This window comes from Amblyomma mixtum, chromosome 7 (genome assembly GCF_055824585.1).
Source record: "Amblyomma mixtum isolate Tamu chromosome 7, ASM5582458v1, whole genome shotgun sequence".
NCBI classification, from domain to species: domain Eukaryota; kingdom Metazoa; phylum Arthropoda; class Arachnida; order Ixodida; family Ixodidae; genus Amblyomma; species Amblyomma mixtum.
The window spans coordinates 94,926,083-94,941,629 of NC_143018.1; the positions used below are offsets into that span (position 1 = coordinate 94,926,083).

The window sequence follows — 15,547 nt, forward strand, 5'->3', positions numbered from 1 at the left end:
CAGTGATACTTTGTAACCCAACAAGACCTTAAAAACAATTGTCGCATGTGCGACGACTTGCAGTGTTTTCGTTCTGTGAGCAGCCTTAAACCGAAATGAATATTAAATTGCGCATAAGTGAAGCTGATTTCCCTGCCGCATCAGGAAAGGTCACCTGTTTGCTTTCTGCGGGAGCGCGAATGCTAAGACAACTATATGTGGATGGATGGAAACAACTTTATTACAAACAAAAAAATCTTTCAGGGTGGTCCCCTACTGGTCCAGGAGTCCACGGGCTTGTGCTTCACGTAAAGCCTGATCCACCAGCCACTTCTGGCCGGCGGGCTGAGCGGTCCGTAAAGCAGCCTCCCAGGAAGATTGAGTGGGATTGGGGATGTGGGGAAGAACATTCCCAAAGGTAGGGGAAAAGTGTGGATCTGGGCACGCCACAGGTGGTACAATCAGGAGGAAAGGTGGGGTGAAAGCATGAGAGACGGTGGGGTGAAATGAAGCAGCCTGTCTATAATTGTCGCCATATGGCGCTGGATGAAGGCGACAAGGTACTGTGGGGTGGTGGCAGTGTCATGCGGCTGAGTTTGTAGAATGTGCTGATTTGGTGATATGTAGAGAGGACTGGTGGGGCTTCTTGTGCAGGGTTGGGTGCCTGATCATCTGGGGTCCGGGAGGAGAGTTCTCGGGCGAGCGCATGAACGCGCTCATTACCGGGGATCGAGGCATGCTCAGGGACCCACGACAGAGTAACCGTTCCGTCGAGAGAGGTGGCCGTGGTAAGAATACGGTGTGTTGCCGGCGTCGCCACGCCCTTTAGGTAGTGGCGGTATGCGGCCTGGGAATCTGTGCAAATTTCGGTTATGTTTGTGTCAATGGTGTAGTGGGCCAGAGCAAGTGCGATGGCGGCTCCTTCAGCCTCTGCAGGCGAATTATGGCCCACAATGTCTTTCTTTTGTTTGCTGTTATTGACAAACGTGAACATCAGAGCTGCGTTGCTGCCACAAGGCTGATAATAGAATAGAGCACGCTTCGCGTCGATTCTTGGCGTCACAATGCAAAAATAAAAGGCTAGAGATCGCATTGGAAGAATGCGAAAGCATTGACCCCTCCTCGGCACTCATCGCCTCTGTTTGCTCCCATTTGCCTCTATTTGCTCCCATTTGCCTCTATTCACCTAAATTCACGATTACCAATTTATTCGCACTTATTTCACTTAATTCGTCCTTGATTCACTTTCATGCAACCTTAATCACATATTAACTGCACAATTCAGATTAATTCAAATTTTCTTCACAATTTTCACATCAATTCATTAGTAAACCGTATTAATTCGCCCTTAATTCACTCCAGTGTACCATTAATTCACGTTATAATCGCACTAATCCACCTTATTCATAATTAATTTGCTCTAATTCACAATTAATTGATTTCGATGTTCCTTTAATCATTAAGTATTGATTAGATTTTGATTAACTGCACATTACCCCTCGTTTCGTTTCAGTTTCGTTTCGGACATTCAAATCTGGCGCCGCGCGTTGGTTCCGCCCACACTTTCAGTCACGTGGTACTACACTTGAGGCGTTTGAAATCTGGCGCCACTTTTTCCCTGGCCACGCCCACTTTTTGCAGGTTTTTGGCTCTAATTAACTAACTAATCATCCGATCGTCATCAAATTTTTTCATCTTTATGGCATCCTGTTTCGATTATAGCAGCTCTTTTGATGATATCTCCTTCTAGTTCCCCGCAATAGCTGCGGACATGTTTTTGGTGACAGGTTCGCTATCGACATAGCTTTCGCATTAAAAATGGAATGTCGTGAGGAAGGCAATGCCAGCGAGGGCTTGCGCTGCCGTTATGCGCACACGATGCACAGGGCGGGGAGATGGACGGCGCTTATTGTGCGCTATTTCATACTCATATCTGTCCTGGGCCACCCACTGTGCCAAACTACTCTAAACTCTACCACCAAACACAATTTTTTTTAATAAAAAAAGCCTTTTTTGGGGGGGATGGCGAGTAAGCAGATATATGACTTTCTGGCTTCATTTCTGGAATTGCAATACGCCCTCTATAATTGCTGGTTAAACAGTTTTTTAAGCTATTGTGGCTAATTATCAGCCAAATTTTGCACGGTGCCGAGTTCATAGTGGTCACAAAGCTACATTACCGGATAGCAGACCGGGAAATGTCCTCTAACAATTCAGCCTTTTAAAAAAAATTCCGTGCCGCTGAAACAAGTCACGCAGCAATAACAAAATAATAGAGACATGGTTAGCCAAGAAACAGAGTTTTTCGTCGTAACATCGCAAAAGGGAAGAAAAGGAACACAGCTTACATACTGTCGACACACGAACCATGCTGTGACATTGAGCGTATTCCACTAAAAGGCTATGAAATCTAAATACTCATTTCCTTCAGAAGTTGTTTCTTTGCTACTTGGCTTCTGCAAATTGAATATTTACAGCGGTAAAAATAACATATATGTACCTTATAATGGGGAAAAAATACAAAATTTACCCCCATAGAAAAAGCAACGACGTTGAAAATCGACACCACCTTCTTCATTACCTTTGAGGGGGAGTACGGCTCTCTGTGGAAACGGCAAGACATTCAGTCAGTGACCTTTTGGTCTGTTCTGTTAAGGTCATGCCAGCGTTCCCCTGCTCTTTATTCTAATAGCGTATCGCGATATCTAATCAGACGCTCTACTTGAGTCCCCATTTCCTCACATTTCGCCGTGGCGTGACCTTTTCCACTATACTTCAGCGTGCTGCCCTTCCTGGAACATCCTTAATGGCTGGAGCTACAAGTGCGGTGCCGAAGGCTGATTCTTGCGCTCTGATTATTTGCTCGTAGCTCCTTCATGCTCACACGCACTGCCTCGTAGCGAGCGCTCTACCCCGTCTGGCTGAGATTTTTGACTGCTATAGTATGTCTTACAACGGTACTTACGTAGTTCGGCCGTGCATGATGCAATCCCGTAATCGTCCGCACCTCTGCAGGCGACGCATGAAGCCACCGCAGCCCTTCAGCGGAAACCCGGCGTTGGCGGCTTTCGGTCCCTCGATCTTGGCGCAGATGATGATTCCTCGAGCTTCGATCATGAGCGGCCCAACCAGGTGAGTACCGTTGTCAGATATAATACAAGACAATAGTTACCGCTATATGCAACCTCCGTGCGCAGTCTCTCCTCTAACAAGACAGGCTCAGGCGCCAAATTAAAAAGAAAACATTACGGTAAAGATGCACGTCACAGTATGTCTGCAGAACCCATCACCCCCTTTCCCGCCCCCTGGCTTGGCTGGGCATAATTTGCAAAGTACACTCAGGTAACGGTCTGCCCGCGCTCATGACGTCTGCCCCATTCCCCTGCAACCTATGCCACGTGCTTTTGCATTCTGCGCTCCGCGCAGGGAGCTCGCGTGAGGGTGAGACGTCACGGTAAGGGCAGGCGTATCTTAAGAAGGACACTTTTGGCGCACTCTCGTGCTTCCATCCTCCCAGGTTAGGGAGAAGAGAGTGTTCAAAACCATGGCAGTATTTTGAGCATAGGCTCGTTGTTCTAACGCCGGAGTGTCAGTACCTCCGTCTCGCAAAAAAAAAAAAAAATATAGGGGTGGGGGGCACTTTGTTGACCTAAGTGCGGTAAGGCGAAAGCTTTTGCGTTTGGGAGGCATCCGTCTCATTGGACGCCTTTCTGCAAACTCTCTCCAGCGTCCGAGACAAGGAGAACTACATATGCGTTGGCACCAGAATGGCAGGCTACCATTGTGACAAAGACGCACGACCGGCCCGGATTTATTTTCGGGAAAGCATGGACTGGTTTCTTGCAATCCAAAAAGCAGCTGCGGAGCCTCCCGAGTGGCTCTCAAGACTAGAGCCGTTGTGTATATTGCGGGAATTTTAAGCTGACGAAGCCAGTCTCGTGTTGGCTGACCACGACAGTGTCGTATGTATATAACGTTATGTGTGTTTTTGTTGTGCAATGTCATGAGCCAAATGCAGGCAATAAAGAAAAAAAAGCAGGAAGTAGCATAGCTATTAGCAAACTCGGCTGCGGAACTGAAGGAGGGTGGTTCGAATCCAATCGGGTAGATAATTTTTTTTCTGGTCTGACTAGAAAAGCGTGACACCTCTGCTAACAACCTTCTGTCGACAACGATGAGGCATGAAAGGCTTCGCCTTAAAATGTCCGGCGTCGGCGACCGTTTGAAGCTCCGCAGCCGAAGCGGTCGGAGAAGCATCCCAGGTGGGTCACCTAAGTCACGTGACCTTGTGGCCTCATGATAACCTGCGCACCGGGTTGTGAGCCAACTGACCACCATGGCAGGTGGCAGTTAAGTCGATGACTGGTCGCAAGAGGTTGCTCGGGTAGAGTAACCTGGGTTGCATAAGCCCAACTGTCACAAACTTCCGCCTTGGGTAGGTTAAGGCGCGGATATAGTACATGGACGTCAGAACAGCCACGGACGTCGATATAGCATGCGGACGTTTTGCTCTCGCATTGCTCCAAGGCGGGTCGCCGCAGTGATCTCGAAGTTTTTATAAGCAGGCATTTAGCACCCTTACGTCATCGCTTGGTTCTTGCAAGTAACGTAACGAAACCATAGCATAAATTTTTCTTTAGTGAAATCCTTCCTTGTGATTTTGGAGCTGATGCGAAGGAAAATGATTATTTTGCTTTCACGAAACCGTCACCGTTTTCTCTGTCTTCAGCAGCATGCTGTTCTCCATGGTTCTGGTGTCGTGGCTGGGTCTGTGCGTGGCCTCAGAGGTGGTGGTAACCATTGAATATAAGCCCGGAGTCTTAGAGGTCGACGTCGAAGGTGCGCCGGCGGGCTCGATGCTGTGGCTAGTGCTGCTTCCAGAACATGCAGCCACATGCAATGACAGCCGCGCCGGAGTTGTCGTGGATGACTACCAGATGACGGTGAGTAAATCGCAACGTGCTTCGCAGTGAATATCCCCTCTCCCTCGCTCACCCATACATGACGTGTTCAGAGCTGGCGTCCTGTAGGTATCTGGCGTTGGGCCTCTGATCCCTAGGTCGTGGGTTCGATCTCGGCTGTGGCGGCCGTATATACAAAGACATCCGTGTGCTGTGCTATGTCAGAGTACGTTAAAGGGAGACTGAAAAAAATTTCTGACGCTCCAGTTTTGTACCGCAGCGAAAGCTGCACTTAAAGTGCTGGTATATACCGCAGTGAAACATGCTGTTCCACTCAAGGCTGAAAGTGAGGCAGAAAGGAACTCACACCATGCGATTACTTTCCGAAAGATGCTAAACTTCGAAGAATATATACCCGTGCGGCGCAGTCCGATGTTTTTTTGTCAGGGCCGTTTCGTTGACATCAAGTACGAAGCAAATCTTGTACTGCTGCGAAGAGTCACCACACAACTGAAATGTCAGTAGCTCAAATCTGACTGTGTGCGTCCATATTCCAGAGAAAGCTGAAACAGAAACGATGACAGCCGCGCTTTTGCTAAGCCTTCTAACCACATTAAATTACATTAAAGTACAGGTGACACATTAAGAGACCAAAGTGTATTGCAAAATATGTGCACTAGGTTGCGCATGTTGAGCGTACATAATTACTAGATCATGAAGGATGAAAATTTAGCAGCCTTTGTTACATGCCCATTTCCTTGTAAACAGACACTTCGAGTGTCCTTCAATTTGTAGTTTTTTTTTCATTGATGCAGACAGCCTGACTAGAAAAATAATCTCGGATGCGAAGCTGAAAGTAGCTATATTGGAAACACACTCCTGTTCTCTGTACCAAATTGGCAATACATTCACTGAAAAAAAAAAAAACTAACCGGAGGCAGTGTGTAAGTTTTACTTCAATTGGCAGAAAAATGACAGTTAAAACTCGATCTCACGAAATCGAATTTTACGAAATTTTCTATCTAACAAAAGAACATTTGATTTCCTGACAAGTGCCCATTGGGCTCCGTATGTTGAATAACCCGATATAACAAAACAAACGACCACTAAACCCGATTTAACGAAGTTTTTCCGGGAATAAATTAGTAAAAAAAGTGATTTGTGACTTCATTTGTCCACGATGTCTCGCAGCTTGTTGCTAGTGAGCCAGTAGTAACATGTAGGAGCCGAACTCAAGGTCCTTATTTTGTTTTGACGGGGCTGCAAGCTCCGCAGCTGCACAGAACAAATGACTCGGCAGTAGGCAATGCTTCCCACCTTCGCGTCGAACCCGTTCTACCAGATGGCGTTTTCACGCACAAGCGATTCGGACTACTTTCGTGGACTTTTCATACGCGCAGGCGCGGGCTGCCGGCGAAGACAATGCCAGCAGCTTTTAAGTGCCGCTACTTTGCAGTTTCAAATTTCGAAGGGCACGGAAGTACCTTCCTCGATTTTGCGAATTTCCCGATTTAACGAACTAATTAGTGGTTGCCCTTCACTTCGTTAAATCGAGTTTTAACTCTATCTAGTGCTTTTATGCCGGTGAAGCAGCGCCATCCCTGGAAGACGCGAGAGAGTGAGGAAGACGAAACGACACGAGCCGCACGACCAAAAAAAAAAAAAACCGCTCGGGCTCGGGGTTGGCGTTCGGAGATTGGAATAAAAAAAAAAATAACCCGGGTAGACGTAAGAAAGCAAGTGTTTAGTGGGATTGTCTCATAGTTTTGCTTTGCTGGGTCTTCGGCACGTTTGGCGACGATATTAGACTTAGGTTAAGGTTTGACCGAGGTTAAGTTGATCTGATCTGCTTGTGATGCAAATGGAAGTTGATGGAGACGACGATGTGCAATGCACAGCGCGAGAGTATGATGCAGTTTAACGCGAGGCATGATCGACTGCCGCGATAGCTTACCACCGTACCCCTGCATGACCCCATCTTCCAAAACATGAAAAGTCTTGGAGGCACACACATGCATCCAGATAGGGTAGCCAGCTCGGCTGCTCTGGCAGGGCAGCATATACTCCCCGCACCAAAGTGGCGTAAGCATGATAACATTTTTCTTTGTGGCACTATTTCCATGCAATAAAGAAAAATAAAACTGCGGCGATAGCATAGTGCTCTCGTGTAGTGGCCAACGAAGCTGATATGTTCACACCGCCATGGGTTAAAATCCTAGTCTCGTCAATATTTTATTTATTTAATCATCATTATCACCAGCCTGACTACGCCAACAACAGGGCAAATGACACTCCCACGTTTTTCCAATTAACCTTGCCCTTTGCCAGCTGCGGCCCCCGTATCCCCGCGAACTTCTTAATCTCATTCCACCCAACAAACTTTCTGCCGCCCCCAGCTACGTTTGCCTTCTCTTGGAATCCACTCCGTTATCCTTAAGGGCCAGCGGTGATATTGTCTTCACATTACATGTCCTGCCCAAGTTCATTTCTTCCTCTTCGTTTCAACTATGATATAATTAACCCGCGTTTGATAAAAAAATTGGCAGTGGCTTAGCTCTGGTTAAGCCTGAATATACAAGCGAAAAGCTGCAGTTATGCTTTGTTTGACGTCATGACTGTCGCAGTTCGCGCGCAATGCACTGGGAGCACCACGATAACGGTGTAGGCAAGCGCGTTATTAGCCCTCCTTCCGCATGCGTAGTAACTGTGGTAAACACGCGGCTGCAACGGAAGGGCAAACGGTGGCCGCCGCTCACGCGTTATCGCAACGCCTTGCCAGGGGCCTTGCGAAAGAACCTTCTCCTCTTGGGACGGCGGCGGAGACCGCGCGGCAGCGGCGAAGGGTAAACCGGAGGCGAGAAGGAGAACGGAGGGGGTGGCGAGGAGAAGAAAGGGCGCGCCGCGGTGGCGCCCAGGGGTGGCCCACGCGAAGCGCGGTGTTGACGAGCCTAATGAAGCTTTTCGCTTCAAAAAACTATGGCATACACTAATGCGTCGGAATACCACTTTGCAGGATGAGAACGAGAGCCTGGAATTTCCTGCTCATGGACTTCTCCCTGGAAAGTACTGCGCTGTGGTGAGAGGCTCTTTTTTACTTTAGGGCTCAACTTTCGCTGCCATTTCAAGCTTCCTGATATCTGTTAATTGCTGATGAAGTCGAGGGTGGCTATGCCAACTAAGCTAACAATTACGCAAAATGTGGCGAGGCCGAACAGATCAAGAACTTGAAACGGGAATAGGGTTGGTGCATTGCATTCGGACAAAACTCGCTAAATTCAGTAAATTTGAACTACTCGTTGCCATCTGCCTGAGCGCAGCTCTACGGCCGCGAATAATGCTACAAAGCCTGCTCCTGAACTTGGCATCTGAAAAAAAAATATGTACAGGTGAACGATAATTAAGTGCTTGCGACTTGTATACAACAGGGGCCAGATCCTACTTCGGCTCCGTCTCCGAACCGTTCCTTTACGGAGTGACGTAAAGATGACGACAGCGAACTACGTGGGGAGAAAGAAGGGAAAGCCAACGGCCAATCGGCGAGCGCCCGACCTCTCGAGAGCACAGCCCACGACTGCCTGGATGTTTCGGAGGCCGTACACTAAAATATTGGTCTGTTTTAAAAAGAAATCAAATATAACAAATAAATAGTAATACATATTATTTAATTAGAAGTCGCAATACGTGCAAGAGAGTGCAGTAAACAACTATTTTGACGTTTCTCCTTCATGTCGGTGGATGGTGTCGCATGCGCGCGCGCGCGCGCACCTCTGTGTGCTATCGGCAGCGGTAAAGTGATCAGCGGTTCCCGCGAAGAGGACCTACTCGCCGCGGTTCCTGTGCCGGCATTTGTTAGGTTGGGGCAACAAAAGGAAATAAAAATAATATACCCCTGCCTGCACCGCTTACGCACAACAGGCTTAACCCAATTGGAAAATAAACGAATAGGCCCGTAGACAAAATATATTTTTGCCACCCGTGGGTGAAAAAATAAAATAAAAGGGAAAATGCTACTGTAGCGACCCACAACCAGGGGAGCGGGCCCGGGGAGACTCCCCTGATCTCCCCTGGGAAGTAGCGGAAGGGATGGGTAAGTGGATGGGAAATTGGAAGTTGGGTTGGGTTATGGGATTTAGGTGGGATTGGGGACAGCAGGGATTTTGACCAGATTTGGTTTGATTTGATCCTGAGTTCCTTTTCAGGCCTCCTTCAAGGGCGAGCACTCAGTGCACCAATTGTGGGCCCTCGGCGTCGAGCGTACTCCCACACCACAGAGAACGTTTTGCCGGCGATCTCCGACCGTCCGAGACAGGGAAAATCCTACCGGGGCTCGACTAGGATCCCCTCCCCCAAGCCAGGTTCCGCCCCCCCCCCCCCCCCCCCCCCCGACCATCCCACAGTACTAAGAGACGGATATTTCGCAGCACTCGTTCGGTACTTCGGCTCTTACTCCAGCAGTACTCGCACACGCAACAGCCATCCTTTCACGGTTTTCGCGGCGTTCGGGTCCCCAACGAACGCCCCTGGCATGGTATGTGAAACTCCAATCCATTCCCCCACACTGTCATGGTTGAAGTCTCAGTTGATGTCCGCGGCTATCATCACGTGCTACCACAAGGTATATCTGCACGGGCCCCATCAACCCAATGCGAAGCAGGCTTTACTGAGCCCGTCGAGGTATTTAGGAGCTTGATGCTCGCTGCGATTTCGCCAGTCTACTAACCGTTACTCAGATAGCCGCCGGGCTTTCCCACGTTTCGGAGCTTACTGGCCTCGGAGTTTGCTGCTACTTACTCCATCTCTTTTCGTGCTTTCAGGCCAAAGGCGACTCCCCCAAAACCTAAGCTTGGTTCGCCCAGCCGCATGCCCCCGCGAGGCACCGAGCTCTTCGTGATCGGAAACCAACGCGTCCGCGGCTGGGTGGTACGCCCTCGTACCGAGAGGGAACCGTGTGACTTTCAATTTTGCGAATTTTGGAACGACCTCGTCTACCTGGGCGATCTCGTCGCTCGGCAAAACAGCTAAGTCGGAACCGCGTCTACCGAGGCGCAAGCACCAACGGCAAAACGACAAAGTCCCGACCGCGTTACCGGGGCGACCACGCCAAAAGCACAAAGTCGTTCTATTCGCCAGTTCTGCTTTTGAGCCGGATTCCACGTGCCCAGTCCGTCTCCCTTCTCGGACCTGCCCTCCCACACAGGCAACGGGCATCGTGGGCGCGACACGCTCACAATGTCGCGGAAAGTCTGCTGAACCTTTCCTGGGGATTCGCAACCCCAAGAGTGGGTTCCGGCGGCTCCACTCACCGCTCACCAAAACAAAACCTAGCAGCCGAAACCGCACCGGTCCGTATTTGGTGGCGGGGGGGGGGGGGGGGGGGCACGGGCTGGCCACACAGTCGGATTTCCCCCCCTCCTGTGCCGACAGGCGGAACGGTTCCTTTCCGAGCCGTGGCCACGCCCCGTGACGTAGACGAAAAACGCGGAGCTGCCTCCGGAAGTTTTCCGTCTCGCCAGACTTGACGACGGTCGGCCAACGAGAAGAGGTGAAAGGAACTGGTTCCCAAACGGAACCGCAGTGGGATCTGGTCCCAGTTCGGCTTCATTTTCTTTTACTCTGTGATAAAGTGACAGACGTGTGCACGATGTAGTGCACAAATACTGCGGAACAAGTATTGATTTATTGTGCCTTGATTATGTTAAAACTAGTATAAAATGTCACTGCTCAGTGTATTTGTCTGATGTGGTACAATATTTTATGCACTAAAGAGGAAGATGCTCAGCAGTTGCAACGGCGGAGCCGACACGCGGCACGAGATGAGAGCGCCAACTATCATGCACTCAAAAGTGTCAGGGCACTACATAGTTCGAAAGGCATGACGTTGAATTCGTACAGCTCGTCAGGCGTCATAACAGGTGTCTTGGAGCGGTCAGCGTCGCCCATTAGGACTTGCGAATACCCAGACCGTAGGAGTAAAGATAAAAAGAATTCAGCTGCTTGCAAACAGTCAAGGGCGTCATCAGTGCGGGGCAGGACATGGACGTCTTTGCGGGTAATTTTGATGATGCACCGGTAGTCAACGCAAAAGCGGACAGAGCCGTCTTTCTTGGTGACAAGGACGACCGGGGAGGCCCCGGAACTGTGCGATGGTTGTATGACGGCAGCATGTCGTTCACCTGTTCGTCGATGACTTGACGTTCGACTGCTGAGAAACGATATTGTCACGTTGTAGTGACGGCAGTCCAGCGGTCAGGAAGACACCAGAAAGACTTGCAAACGAAGCTCTTTATTTGGGCTGACTTGCGCCCGCAAAAGAACTGAATCACCCGGTGGCGGCGTAAGCAACAAGCGTGCTCGTCAATGGTCGAACTACGAATATCCGCCGCTCGCGGCATCGCTCAATTTAAAGCCGGCAAGGACACTTCCAGATAACAGGACAAGATCATCTACAGTAATCTGGAAAAACCTAGATGCAGCCTTTCATGGCTGCGATCAATGGATATTAGTCTGGTCGCTTCTCGCGTCACGAACAAAAGTGATAACAACCCTTTCGTGCAGCCTTGAGCGTGAACGAACATACACTACAATGATACGTGGCATTACCCCCCTTCCAACCCTGTACGGGCCAAAGTAGCGTCGCAGCAACTTTTCGCTCAATCCACGGCGTCGAACTGGCGTCCATATCCAAACCCGATCACCTGGCTTGTAATGCGTGTCTCGTCGGTGCAGATTGTAGCGTCGGGCGTCGGTGTGCTGTTGGTCTTGAATGCGAAGCCGCGCAAGTCTTCGGGCTTCCTCGGCGCGATGAAGGTAGGCGGCGACGTCGAGGTTGTCTTCGTCAGAAACGTGCGGGAGCATTGCGTCGAGTGTTGCCGTGGGCTTCCTGCCGTATACCAGCTGGAATGGGGTAAACCTTGTTGTCTCCTGGACGACAGTATTATAAGCGAAGATCACGTAGGGCAGAATGGAGTCCCACGTCTTGTGTTCGGCGTCGATGTACATGGAGAGCAAGTCTGCGTGTCTGGAGAGCATGTCTGCATGTCTGCGAGAGTTGGGTCAAAGGCTCAGCGATGCGCGAAAAGTTCTTGACGAATCGCCGGTAGTAAGCGCACAATCCAATGAATCTGCGTATAGCTTTCTTGTCATTAGGCTGTGGAAACTCGGCGATCGAAGCCATCTTGTGAGGGTCTGGGCGAACTCCATCCTTGCTTACGACGTGACCAAGGAACAGCAGCTCCTCGTAGGCGAAGTGGCACTTCTCTGGTTTCAATGTTAGTCCTGAAGACTTGATTGTTTCCAGCACTATCCGAAGCCTTCTGAGGTGGTCTTCAAAGCTTCATGAGAAGACAACAACGTCATCTAAGTGGACTAGGCAAATCTGCCACTTCAAGCCTGCGAGAACCTTATCCATTACTCGCTGGAACGTCGCTGGGGCAGAGCAGAGGCCGAATGGCATCACCTTGAACTCGAAGAGCCCGTCTGGCGTGATGAACGCAGTCTTCTCGCGATCTCTTTCGTCGACTTCAATTTGCCAGTAGCCGCTCTTCAGGTCCATCGATGAGAAGTACTTAGCGTTGCACAGCCGGTCCAGTGTATCGTCGATGCGGGGGAGGGGGTAGACATCCTTCTTCGTAATGTTGTTCAGGCGGCGGTAATCGACGCAAAAGCGAAGGGTGCCGTCTTTCTTTTTCACTAGGACGACCGGTGCTGCCCAGGGGCTCCTCGATGGCTGTATGACGTCGTCACGAAGCATTTCCTCAACTTGCTTGCGGATAGCTTGGCGTTCTAGCGGAGATACGCGGTAGGGGCTCTGTCGCAGTGGTCGGGCGTGTTCGTCTTTGACAATGCGGTGCTTGGCAAGCCGGGTTCGTCGCACATTCGATGCTGATGAGAAGGAATCGCTGTGCCTCGTCCCGGATGATGTCGGTGAGCGCTGAAAGCTGCGGCTGCGTTCCCGTTGGCAGCAATCGTCGGAGCTCCTCTCGCACAACTTGACGGATAACCTACCGCAGGTTATCGTTGTTAGCGGTGTCCAGGCAGTTTGCTGAGAAAACGCACCACTGGCGGTCATACTGGCGGGCTCGGGCATCAAGTGTTTTTTCCATCGTGGATGCCTCTTCTACGAATTCCGCGACGGTTTTTGGTGGGTTGCGGACGAGGCCGGCAAAGAGTGTTAACTCCCCGCATAAGCAACTTCACTTTCTCTTCTTCCTTCATGCTCGCGTCGGCTCGCCGGAAGAGACGCTTCATTTCCTCGGTGCACACAGCAACGGTCTCGTTTGGCTGTTGAATGCGAGACTGTAGCAGCTGCTGGGCTCTCTCCTTTCTCACAACGTTTGTGAAAGTCTTCAGAAGCCGCTCCTTGAACGTTTCCCAGTCCGCAAGGTTGGCTTCCTCATTCTCGAACCAGACTCTTGCTGGTTTCTCCAGGGCGAAGAAGACGTACCTAAATTTCATGGCTTCGGGGTCGGCGCCAGGCGAAGCGTCGAAGGTTGGTGGCACCCGGGGCTACTGCAGAATGATTGGAGTGGTCGTCTGGGGCAAGCTTATGGTGGACGTTGCTACTTGCTTTCTCTTCCGGGTAGGGTCCGGCAGAGTCCCGAACTCAGGTGCGTCGCCTAGCAGACGTCGGCTTGCGCGGTGTACTGGAGTCAGGTCCTCCGGTGAATGACTCAGAGGGTTGGCGTCACGACTTGCTGGGGGTGTCCGGTACACAGAAGGCTACCCAGCACCTTCACCAGATGTCACGTTGTAGTGACGGCAGTCCAGCGGTCAGGAAGACACCAGAAAGACTTGCAAACGAAGCTCTTTATTTGGGTTGAGTTGCGCCCGCAAAAGAACTGAATCACTCGGTGGCGGCGTAGAAAGAGAAGTTTATTTTTTCTGTTTTAACATAGAAAATACAAAACAAAACAGATGAACTTAATTCTCTGATCAGTCAAGCACATGCGCAGTGACGCAGCACTGAGCACGTCAGTAATGCAGTAAAAATGCCGATACTCGACCGCCGCGCAGGACGATAAAGTATGTCGACCATTTGCGCAAGAACTCAGCCTCGTTCATTGACAGAGCGTCCATGCATGCTTGTTCAAAGAGGCGCGTGCGCAGGCGCTGCAACATTGGGAACATTATTCTTTGCGGACGCCCATTTAAGGATGCCACTCCACGCTGCCGCCACAAAACGAACATGCCGACACACAAGAGCATATTTTGAAACACTTCGGGAGAACTAGTGCGCGCTTCCAGGCGGGTTAAAAACATGCGTGACACTAATGTCCAAAAGGTGCGCGCAACTACACACTCAAACATTGCGTGCTGCAAAGTTTCAAGCAGACCGCACTGCGGGCATCGGGCGGAGGGCGCCACGCCCCACGCCGCAAGGCGGTCTCTTGTGGGCAGGACCCGCCATCCTCGCAACCAGCCGAAGTCCCTGACATCTGCAGGAAGCGTAGCTGAGGTCAGTTGGCGCCAGCGTGCACGTCTCGTTTTCTGGAGTTGTTCGCGGGTCAGCGCAGCGACCGTTAGTGCTTCACACATTCTGGAGGGCGGGGTTTCATCAACATCCAGATCGGGCGCGCTGGCAGTCAACGACGTCAGTGTGCGACGCACATTAACGAAAAATGCCGGCGGCTGCTCGGCTGTAGGGCCAACCACGTGTTGTGAAAAAAAAACACGTTACGCGCTGTACCCAGAAAATATGTGAGGAGTGTTCTCCCGGGATAGTCTGGGTTGCGTACAAGATCTCGTACTTCTCGCAAGGCGAGCACATTGCACATGGTGCGGATACAAGGTATACCAAACCCACCCATGCACGATGGAAGGCGCATGAACATTCGTGACACAAGTTCGGTTTTGCCCGCCCAAACGAAAGAGCCACAGGCCGAGGTTAGCCTGCGCGTAAACGTGCGCGGTGGGTTTGCGACGCGGGCGACAAAAAAACATGCGGCTAGGATTGTGGACTTAACTATATAGCAGCGCTCTGCCATTGAAAGGCGGAAAGTTGACGCCACCGAGAGGCGTTTCTCAGCGTTCGTGCGGAGGTTAGTCCAGGTTTCGCGGGCTACTTCTCCGCTGGCGAGGAATACTACTCCCAGGACTTTCACTCCCTGCACCCACTCCACCTCGCCCGCAAGGTTCGGTGTGAAGGTGCCAAACCTTAGTGCCTTGCTTTTTCCCCTGTTCAATAGGGCCCCAGATATCTCGCTGTACTCGAGAAACAGCCGCGAAAAAGCGGCGTAGCTATCCTCGTCCTTGAGGAAAAGCGACACGTCATCGGCGTAGGCCGATACCTTGATTTGGCCCTGGCCAGGCAGAGGGAAGCCGCGTATGGATGGGCTGTCGTTAATGCGCCGGATGAGTGGATCCAGGCACAACACGAAGAATGTTGGGGAGAGAGGGCATCCTTGCCTTATGCCCCTGGTGACTGAGAAGGGAGCGCTCTGGTGGCCGTTTACGGAGAGACGAGCATTCAGGTCTGCGTAAAGTAAGCGCAGCCTGCTGACAATTTGCGGAGGGAATCCGAAGGCTTCAAGGACCCCGAACAGATACGAGTGTTCCACCCGATCGAATGCTTTCGCCTGGTCTAGTGAAACAAAGCACCCGCTGAAGCCCGTCCTGCTGGCAAATGTGAACAGGTCTCTAGTGAGTGCCAATGCATCAAACACAGAGCG

The 15,547-nt window shown here is 50.8% G+C and overlaps 1 protein-coding gene across 3 annotated transcripts in view; it reads left to right on the plus strand.

The window, feature by feature from the left end:
* Positions 1 to 15,547, plus strand: part of LOC149336897 (uncharacterized) — a 66,373-nt gene that overhangs the window by 14,025 nt on the left and 36,801 nt on the right. Inside the window, exons 2-5 of one of the 3 annotated variants that reach the window (XM_089553187.1) lie at positions 634 to 767; positions 2,995 to 3,111; positions 4,709 to 4,922; positions 7,894 to 7,956. In XM_089553187.1, the coding sequence (XP_089409313.1) occupies positions 3,002 to 3,111; positions 4,709 to 4,922; positions 7,894 to 7,956 (387 nt within the window). In that variant the 5' untranslated portion in view covers positions 634 to 767; positions 2,995 to 3,001. The remainder of the gene's footprint in view (positions 1 to 633; positions 768 to 2,994; positions 3,112 to 4,708; positions 4,923 to 7,893; positions 7,957 to 15,547) is intronic. The other 2 variants (XM_089553186.1, XM_089553188.1) reach the window with 2 other exon arrangements.